At 39.4% G+C, this 10,704-nt stretch overlaps 1 protein-coding gene across 1 annotated transcript in view; it reads right to left on the bottom strand.

The window, feature by feature from the left end:
- Phax (phosphorylated adaptor for RNA export) overlaps window positions 1-10,341 on the bottom strand; it is a 21,278-nt gene extending 10,937 nt beyond the window's left edge. Inside the window, exons 1-3 of the mRNA XM_033765494.1 lie at window positions 10,330-10,341; window positions 7,734-8,350; window positions 2,601-2,721 (exon numbers count right to left, since the gene is read on the bottom strand). Coding sequence (XP_033621385.1) covers window positions 2,601-2,721; window positions 7,734-8,350; window positions 10,330-10,341 — 750 coding nt within the window. The remainder of the gene's footprint in view (window positions 1-2,600; window positions 2,722-7,733; window positions 8,351-10,329) is intronic.
- Window positions 10,342-10,704: the final 363 nt, after the last annotated feature.

The raw sequence follows: 10,704 nt of genomic DNA, 5'->3' as shown, positions 1-10,704 counted from the left end.
TTTTTGCAGCACTGGGGATGGAACCAGGGCCTCTAGCATGCTAAGTAAGTGCTCTACCACAGCTACATTCTCAGGCCCTAAACTACACAGACTCTTCCCATAAACTATCAAGACCTATTCCAGGAGAGACACATTACCAAGATGGAAGAAACACCCTATTTTTTGAGTCTGATCTGCCATCTGGCCAAATCAATAAATGTTCCATTAGTTTTTTTTTTTTTTTTTTTTTTTTTTTTTTTTTATTTTTTTTTTTTTTTTTTTTTTTTGCAATAGGGTCTCATTATGCATTCCAGGTGCCTTTAAACACACAGCAATCCTCCTACCTCAGGCTCCTGAGTGCTGGAACTACAGATGTGTATCACTACACTGGTCTTCTATTAGATATTAAAATATACCATAAAGCCTCAAAAATTAAGAGTTGTAATGAAATAAAATTTGAATGATCAGTATAACAGCACAGAAAACCCAAAATAAAGACAAATTTACAAGACAATTTAGTCTATGATATAGTAGATTAGCTTAAACAAAAAATAAAATGGATTATTCAATAATTGCTGCTGGGAGCTACTGAGCCATCTAAGGAAATAACTAAGATCGGCACCTCATGCCTTGTACACGGTATAGTCTAAATGAATCAAACATCATAGGATATATGCGCATGCAGTCTCTTCTCACTATTCCTGATAGTTATTTCACTGAACACTGCTCTACGGAATACAGGGTTAGGTTTCTGTGAGGCCCTGGTTACAACTATTAACAGATTAATATGTAATGTTGTCATATATGAATTTCTATTTAAAGACACTTTAAAAGTCAGGCATGGTTCCTAGTACCAAAAAAGAAAAAAAGTCGGCACAGTAGGACATGATTGTAATCTCAACTACAGCAGATGCTGAAGCAGGAGAATTTCAAGTTCAAGGCCAGCCTGGACAATTTAGGGAAAGCCTGTCTCAAAGTAAAAACTAAAATAAGAGCTGGGGATGTAACTTAGTGGTTAATGCTATTGAGTTCAATCTGTAGCATCGAAAAAAATAAAAACATAAACCAAAACTGAATTCAAAACAAAGACATCTTATTTAAAATATACTGTTGGAATTAAGGCTGTAGCTCAGTGGTAGAGTTCACATTTGGACATGAGGCCCTAGACTCAATGCCCAGTACCACCAAAGTATGACCAAATATACAGACACAGATAGATACACTAATTAACACTGAACTCATAGCAAACAGCAGTTATCATGCCTAAATGGCGTTTACCTCACACACTTTCCCTCTAAAGCACATCAGTCTTATATTTAGAAATGTTAGCACTTCAGCTCGACCACTGAGGGTCCATTCTAAATAGCTAAATCACCAGAAAAATAAAGTACAAAAGACTTTGAAAGGACACTTGTTTACACAATGAGAACTGAAACATGACAGTGCTCCTTTGTTCAACTTCACCTGAGAATGTGCATAATGGACAACTTAAGTTCTCTGCCACTCTGCATGTCTGTGAATAACAGCACAACTAGAATTGATTTTGAGGTTATTAAACTCTAGCAACTAGGCAAATTTGCAAATGTAAGATCAACAAAAGAGTTTGTATGTGTGTAAAACATAAAAGAAATAATAAATTACGGTACTTTCACATTACCAACTGTGAAAAAGAATAACTGGGATTTCTTTCTATAGTGACATGAGACTGCTAAGATACATGAAATGAAAACAAGCGCGGTGCAGAATAATGTAAATATATTATCATGTATGTCACAGTGTGAGAACCGCCTGAACAGCGGAAGAGAGGAGTGGGAGGGTTGCGTTTTACTACATATTGTTGTACTTTTTGTATTCGTATTGTGGTAATAAGCACACAACAAACATCACACCACCTTAGCCCCCACTCCCCCTTTATCTGCAGTGCTGGGGGTGGAACTTGGGGCCTCACACAACCGATCCATCAGGAAATCTGTCAGTTACTTCCTCTCCCCACTGCTGTCCCTGTGGTCCAACCCACTACTCTTTCTCTCCTCGATGAGTGCATCAGCCTCTTAATACGCTTTCCCCTTTAGTGACCGCACACTAACAACCTACTATTTAACTTTTTTTTTTTTAAATGTGGAAACTATCAACTGCAAAAAATTACTGTCAAGCATAGTGGTCCAAGCCTGTAATTCCAGCTATTCAGGAGGCTGAGGCAGAACTGTAGTTTGAGGCCAGCCTGAGTAACTTAGCAAGATCCTGTCTCAAAATAAGAAAACCAGGGCTGGGGATTTAGCTCAGTGGTTCTGCCGCCTGCCTTGCAAGCACAAGGTCCTGAGTTCGATCTTCGGTACCAAAAAAACCAAACCAAACAAACAAACAAACAACAACAAAAAGAAAACTAAAAGGGCTAGAGATATAGCCAATGTGAAGGGCCTGGGTTCACGCCTCCGTACTGAAGTGGAGGGAACATACTACTGAACTTTTAGATTCAGTCTTCATCGTTCAAGTAATTTTCTAAAAACATGAAACATGTGATTATAATTATAAGAGGTCCAGCAGAGGCAAGTTCGTTTTAACAACCACAATAAAAATCACATGATAAGTAGAACAAAAATAAACTAGTGAAACAGCCTTACCATTATAAAAAGGCCACCATTTTGCTCAACTTCAGCAGTTTCCATCAGAAGTTCAATGGCCTTTTTGTTCCCAATTATCCTCACTACTCGGGCTATCAGATCTTTCTTTGGTTCCTGTAACCTGATAAGAAATAAATGAACAAACTTAACCTCTTATTTATTGTTATATTATTCTCCAGTATAGTCCCCAACTAGTACAAATCTTACTGTAAGGTTTGCTTTCTAAATCTTCAATAATTACCCCAGAATCACTGACAAGAGAAAACCCTAATCTTCAGTCATACAAAGAGATATTAACCCCAAGGTTCCATCTCAACTCTCATACGAGGCCTCTTCACTTGCCTTTCTAGACTATGGTAGATTTAAAAATAAGTGTGCAGGCCAGGAATCTAGCTCAAGAGGTTCCGGCGCCTGCTTTGCAAGCACAAGGACCTGAATTCGATCCCTAGTACCCTCCGCCAAAATGTGCATATTTAGCAAGGTAAACACAAGCCTAAATGTAAATAAGACAAAACCAGACCACTCCTGTCAAAATAAGCCACATATACTATGTTTTCAATTATGTGTCCAAATAATAAGCATTACACTTTCAAAGATTATTCCTAAAAGTTAGCTTTCCTAACTCCACAGATGTTTGGAAGCTTTAAACTGGAGTGAGTTTGGCCATTCCTTGAACTTCAGTTATGTGGACTTCTACTTTTGCTCCTTTTGTCTACTCTCTGTGAGTCATTCTTATTACTGAGAATAGCAGAAGTGTGCTCCTTTCATTGTTATGTAGTATTTTGTTAATACATTTGACTGTGGATTTAAAAAAAAGGACTTCTTCACAGGCTCACCAACTCAGAACAAAAATAGAAATACCTAATATTTAATGATGATTCATTAGTCACAATATGCAAAATCCTCAGAATCTTATGCATGCTGTCAATTCTTTCAGTGTTCTGAGTCAAAACACAGGAAGCTAAAGTAAATCTTGAATGGGTCAGAGCCCACATTCTCCAGAAATGAAGGAAAAGTAGTATAGAACCCTTACCAGTTCCCCAATCAGACCCAGGATCTTTTGTCTTCTCATCACGAGGAAGTACGTTATTGTGGAAACACTGATGCAGGTCTGACAATAAAATTTGTGATATTGGGGCCAGGAATTTAGTTAAGTGGTTCTGCAATCTGTCTCACAAGCTCAAGGACCCAAGTTCGATCCCCAGTACCCGCCACCCCAAATAAGTGATGTTAGGTAGGCCACATAACTACTGGGCCTCAGTATCCACATCTGTAAATGAAGGCTTTCATTTACAAACTCTTAAGTTTGGGGCCAGGGATTTAGATCAGTGGTTCCATCGCCTGTCTTGCAAGCACAAGGACCCAAGTTCAATCCCCAGTACCAAAAACAAAGAAAAAAACAAAAACAAATCCAGCAATGTGCTCGCTTAGGCAGTACATATACTTAAAAAAATCCAGTACTAGCATGTACTGAAAGACTTGCCTGGAAAGTAAATACCTGACAATTTTACTCTTGAACCACATTTGTTTTCAACCTATTTTTTGTTGTTTTGGATTTTCTGCTTCAAGACAGGTCTCACTATGTATTCCAGTCTGGCCTCAAACTTGTGTTGTTCCTCCTCCCTCAGATTCTCAATTCTAGGATTGTAAGTGTGTACCACAACACCTAGCTTCTTTTCAGCTTATAACAAGTGACTCAGAGTTAAAGATAAGTTAATTAAAACTTGAACTTGTAGGGCTGGGGATTTAGCTCAGTGGTTTTGCAGCCTGCCTTACAAGTACAAGATCCTGAGTTCGATCCCTGGAACCAAAACAAACAAAAAACAAACAAAATAAACCTTGAACCTGTGAAAAAGGAAATGAATTGTACATTTACCATAAGCAATTTCACTCCTAGGTATTTATCCCAAAGAAATGAAAACCTATGTCCACAGGTATGGGTGCAAAGGTTCATAATAGCAGTATTCATAATAGCCAAAAAGGGAAATACTTATGGATGTTATATATGCAAGGAATGATTAAAAAAATACAGTGTTGGGCTGGGGATTTAGCTCAGTGGTTCCGCCACCTGCCTTGCAAACTCAAGGACCCAAGTTTGATCCCTGGCACCCCCACAAAAAAAATTGTGTTTATAGTTACTTTGCCATCTTTCTTGCCACTTTCTGAAGCAGTTCTGCAAGGCCTCTTTCCTGAGTGTTTTTATGAGTTGTGATTAAAAAACATGGCATGCCGGGGATTTAGCTCAGTGATTCTGCTGCCTGCCTTGCAAGCCTAAGGTCCTGAGTTCAATCCCCGATATCCTCCCCACAAAAAAACATGGCAAATGCTAAGTGCCAACCTTAAAATCATTATAGTGTGTCCTCATCCACCTAATTCACCGGCTCTAGCTCTGTGCAGCTCCTGGATAACCTCCAAAGTCAAAATGGCAATGGAAGGTAAACATTTTGAATTGACTCAATACACTCAAGGGAGCCATAGCAGTGTACCTAGACACAAAAGAGAACTTTTGGAACTGCTTCAGAAAGTGGCAAGATCAATGGAAAAAAATGTGTTTGAGGCAAGGGGGACTATTTTCATGGAGATTAACGGCAATGTGTCTTTTACTATAATACACTTAAAAGTTTAAACATTCATTTTTAAATCATTTTATGTACATATCTATACTCACACTAAAAAGGAATCAAGTACTGATTACTGCTACAACATCGATCAATCTCAAAAACATTTCACAAGAGAAAGAAGCAGGCACATGACCACACACTGGTTTTCATTTGTCCAGAAAATGCAAATCTGTACAGATGGAAAGAAGATTAGTAGTTGTCTGGGGGTGAGAACAGTGATTCACTGTGAGTGGATAAATGGACACAAGAGATCTCACTGGGTGATGGAAAGGTTTTAAAAGTGATATTGATGGTTGTACAACTTGATAAATTTAGTACAAAATCAACACTTGAAAACAGGTGAATAGTTCCCATACAAAATACATCTCTATTCAGTTATTTTTACGTCACAAATGCTTGAAAATAATCAAAACATATGTGCTAAAAAGATCTGTTTGTACTCCAGAAAGCGTAGCTATCAAGAAATCAACCAATTGTCAGGGATTTGGCTCAGTGCTTCTGCTGCCTGCCTCACAAGCACAAGGGCCCAAGTTTGATCCCTAGTACCAAAAACCAAAAACCAAAACCAAAACAAAACAAAACAAAAAAACCAAGAACCAAAAAAAAAACAACCAATAACAAATGCTGGTAAGGCTGTGGGGGAAAATAAACTCCTCTTGTTGGTAGGAGTGCAAACTGGTACACTACTGCTGGGCGTGGTGGTGCACGCCTGTAATCCCAGCACTTGAGAGGCTGAGGCAGGATGACGGCCCTGAGTTCAAGACCAGCCTGGGCTACAGAGTGAGTTCCAGATCAGTCTCAACTACATAGTGAGATAACAAATGCTGGTAAGGCTGTGGGGGAAAATAAACTCCTCTTGTTGGTAGGAGTGCAAACTGGTACACTACTGCTGGGCGTGGTGGTGCACGCCTGTAATCCCAGCACTTGAGAGGCTGAGGCAGGATGACGGCCCTGAGTTCAAGACCAGCCTGGGCTACAGAGTGAGTTCCAGATCAGTCTCAACTACATAGTGAGACCCTGTCTCAAAAAACTCTCTAAATAAATAAATAAATTGGTACACTACTATAGATATTAGCATGGAAATTCTTCAAAAAACTAAAGCTAGAGGGCTGGGATTTAGCTCAGTGGTTCTGCCACCTACCTCTCAAGCACAAGGTCCCAAGTTTGATCTCCTGTACCAAACAAAAAGAAAGAAAAAAGAGAAAAACTAAAGCTAGAAGGTCCATTTGACCTAGATATTCCCTTTCTTTATATCTTCCTGAAAACTAAAGGCATCATACCACAGCAATATATGCACACCCATGTTTATAGCAGCACAATTTGTAATAGCTAAATCTTGGAACTAGCCTAGATGCCCATAAACAAATGAATGGATGAATAAAAAAATGTGGTCTCCCCAGTACCAAAAAAAAAAAAAAAGTGGTTTTCATATATAATGGAATACTACTCTGCCATAAAGAAGGATAAACACTGAGACATTTTTAGGTAATGGATGCACCTTGAGACCATACTTTTTTTTTTTTGAGACCATACTTTAAAATGAAATAAATCAAGACATATGTTTAAGTATCACACTGTTTGTGTGAGAAACTGAAAGCATACATAAGGATCAAAATGGATGAAACATATTGGAAAGTAGGAAGAAAATGTTCAAATGGGAAGAAGGGAGGAAGCAGGGGGAAGGGAAAGAAGGGAAAAGTACAAGTGAAAAGAAAATGGAAGTTGATGAACATAACTGTACTGTATACCTAAAATGTACCAATAAACTCAATGAGGAAAAAAAAAAAGGGAATGGAAGGGAAAAAGTGGAAGCAAAGCTTTGTAAATAAAGAGTTGAAGGGAGACAGGGAAATGGGGATAAAAGAACCAAGATGTGTACAGGTACAAATTCCCAACAATGAATGTGATCATTACGTGTATCAAAAGTGTGCCAATAACATTAATTTTAGTAAGGGCAGGGCGTGGGGGCGCATGCCTGTAATCCCAGCACTCAGGAGACTGAGGCAGGAGCTGTGAGTTCGTGACCAGCCTGAGCTACATAGTGAGTTTCAGGTCAGTCTCAACTACATAATGAAACCCTGTCTCAAAAAACCCTAACCAAACCAAAACAAAACAAAAACCATTAATTTTAATAAAAGATGTTTTATGTAAGGAGTTACATGGCACTAAATGTAAAGTTGCTTAAAAATTCATGAGTAAGTAAAACTATCATGTAAGAAAATACAAGTGCATTCATATAACCACATAAGCCCAGGGTTAATTCCTTAAGACAAAAAACAAAAACAAAGAGTCTAAAAGGAACATCATCATTAATGTATTTGGCATCTATTTTATTCCCTATAAATATAAGATATTTGGACAGGGGCTCATTTGTAGGTAAAATTTATTATTTATTCATTCATTCATTTATTTATTTTTGGTGCCAGGGATCAAACTCAGGTCCTTGCACTTGCAAGGCAGTTGCCAGAATCACTGAGCTAAATCCCCAGTCCTGTAAAATTTAAATACTTACCTAAAAGAAATTTCATCAGCCACTTTTTCTTGAGAATCTTCTTCTGTAATCTCATACCTGCCTTTATAGTTCATTTCCAGTCTATCCCCGAGCCTGTCTCTGACAGGTCGCTTCCTTTTGAGATGACCTTGACCATTTTCCTCTTCATTTGAGCCTAGTTTTTTGTCACTATGCATATAGTCATCTAACTCTTTGTCTAATTCTTTTGTAAATTCTTGAGATTCCCTCTTGAGTTTCTTAGCAAGCAAATAATTATAGGTCTCTGACTGTCTACTTTTGTCAATATTGCCCTCCATTCCCAAAATACCCAGTTCTGTGGCCACTGCATCTTGGCTCTGTTCTTGCAGCACAGCACCCCATATGTTGTTAACCTTCTTTGCTCCAGCAACAGGTGGTTTCTGACTGCTCTGCCCAAACTGAAAAGGCTCAGGTTTGGGAGGTGGGTTAAAACATTTCTGTCGCTTGCGTTTCCAAAGAGAGCTATCATCATCTGAATCAGAAAAACTCTCTTCACTGGAATCCACACTCTTTACAATCCGATAATGTGACACTGGTACATGTGCAGTTGCTGTGGTGTTCTGGAAGGCCCTCACAGCACTGTCTCCACCTAGTACTTTCTACAAGTGAAAGAAAACACAGTCAGTTCCACAAAACACAATCATTCCACCCACCATGAGCTACTTTTAAAAAGTTTGAGATTCACCTGGAGCATTCTGAAATAGAACTGATCTCTAAAGACATCTCTGAAACCAATCCAGTTCATACTTTTTTCAAGTTTCACACAAAATCTGCCACAAATGTTTATCTCTACAGATAAAACAAAAACAATTCTATAAGGCCTCTCACTTGGCTAGTACACATGAGGCCCTGAGTTCAACCCTCAGCATTGAAAAATAAAGTCAGTATTTGCATTACAGCTGCAAGTACTATTTCTTTCCAAAAACAACTTGCATTTGGACACTTCAAATAATTTTACATGTTTCTGTGACTATACTTTTTTTTTAACTCAGGCCCTTGCGCTTGTGAGGCACGTGGTGGAACCACTGAGCCAAATCCCTGGCTGTGACGACACTTTTAAGTAAGACGAGGTGAACTTCAAAGGGTAGAATCCCTGACATCTTACTTTTACCCAGGATAGCCTTGAAGTTGCCATCTTCCTGCCTCACCTTGGCGATTTTTTTTCCTTCCTTTTTTGTAGTGCTATGGATTGAACCCTGGGCCTTCTGCACGCAAGGCAAGCACTTTATCAGTGAGCTACACCCTCAGCCTGACATATTACTTTTTGTGTGTGGTGCAGATTGAACCTAGGACCTTCACACTGAACTAAACTACATCCCCAGCCCTTTTTATTAGTTTTATTCAGAGACAGAGTCTAAGGTGCTGAATTCCTTGGGATGGCCTCAAACTTGCAATCTTCCTCCACCAGTCTTCCAGGGTGCTAGGATTAGAGGTAGGCACCACCATACTCCAGCCTCTGATTTAAGGGTCCCTGCTCCTACTTACTACTTTTAAAACTAGATTTCACTTCTTCAAGTTATAAGTCAATTTAGAGGCTAGGGATTTAACTCTGAGGTTTCGCTGCCTGCCTTGCTAGCACATGGTTCTGAGTTCAATCCCCAGTATCAGAAACAGAAACAAACAGACAAAAAAACTAGCATTCTGGATAAGTTATAAGTCAATTTATATAAAACCTGAAAGAGATTGAAATACTACAAAATATCCCAGAATTAATTTCCAAAGGCCTTTATATCCAAGAGACGTCAGCTTTGCTTTTTAAAATTACCATGTAATAACTGTGCAGACTCACAGGATATAATGCAGTGCTTTGATATAGGCATATATTGTGGGATGATCAAATCAAGGCAATTAGCATATCCATTGTTAGGAAAAAAGTAAAAAGCATCCAGCTTCACAGCCAAGGTCAGGTTTTATAGAGATTAAAACCTGAAAGGGACCACTGGTATGAGGACCAAATGGCTTTGTCTATTACCGACTCAAGGGCTTTACATTTTATAGTTAAGGAGTTGGAACTGGGCTGGTATGGTTGTCCTTCAAGCAGACAGCTGGTGCCAGTTGACCAACAGGCTTTTGATTTTGGGGAAACTGAAACTTTAGTATGTGTATGAGAACTAAGAAGATATGTCTTTAAATGCCACCTTGGTCTCAAGATGATGGTCTGATTCCTTCATCCATCACTGTAACTATTTCTTTGTGGCAAAACGTTTAAAAATCCTCACATAGTCTGACGAAATAATGCATGCTTGTAATCCAAGCTGAGGGAGGCTGAGGCAGGAGTCCCTCCTGAGCAACTCAGCCACATCCTGTCTCAAAACGAAAAGGGCTAGGAATGGAGCTCAGTAGTATGGTGCCCCCGGGGTTCTTCTAACCACCTCGAAACAATATTAACTACATTCATTCTACTGTGCAACAGAATACCTAAACTTATTCTTCCTAACTGTAACTTTGCTCTTGACTTTTGTTTTTCGTACTAACACAAAAGGAACTATTTGTTAAATTCCTGTTATACTAAAAATGGGGGTGGGGACTGATTTAAATCAGAGGATAGTCTCCCCCGCCCCCGGTCCTGAAATATTACAGCAGCTCGCATTCGGCGGGCATTAACGTGCACCGTCCAGTTCTTTCAACCACCGGGTCAATTCTGCCACAATAGGCAGGCAGGTTAGAGCGTGGCCGCGCCAGGGCTGGAATAGCGGCAGCGGGGCACCAAAGCCCTCTCCAGAGGGATCACACTAAATTCCCATTTAGAAAACAAGCAAGTTAAAACCTAGCGCCACAGTACCGCACTACAAGGTAAGTTAGGCGAGAATGGAAACCAGGCCGCTGAGCGAGCAAGAGTTCTTTCCTAGGCCTGCCTCACTCTCCGCTTTAGAAGAAAAAGAGCACCACAGGCAGTTTCAGGCCTTTGTCTCCCGGTTCTACATTTTTGGTAAGATTTGTCCTTCGAAACAAC

Source organism: Fukomys damarensis, unplaced genomic scaffold (genome assembly GCF_012274545.1).
Source record: "Fukomys damarensis isolate Sample0158 unplaced genomic scaffold, DMR_v1.0_HiC HiC_scaffold_3, whole genome shotgun sequence".
Classification (NCBI taxonomy): Eukaryota; Metazoa; Chordata; class Mammalia; order Rodentia; family Bathyergidae; genus Fukomys; species Fukomys damarensis.
Note: the sequence above shows the minus strand (reverse complement) of the source record. Positions and strands in the feature narration are given on the sequence as shown.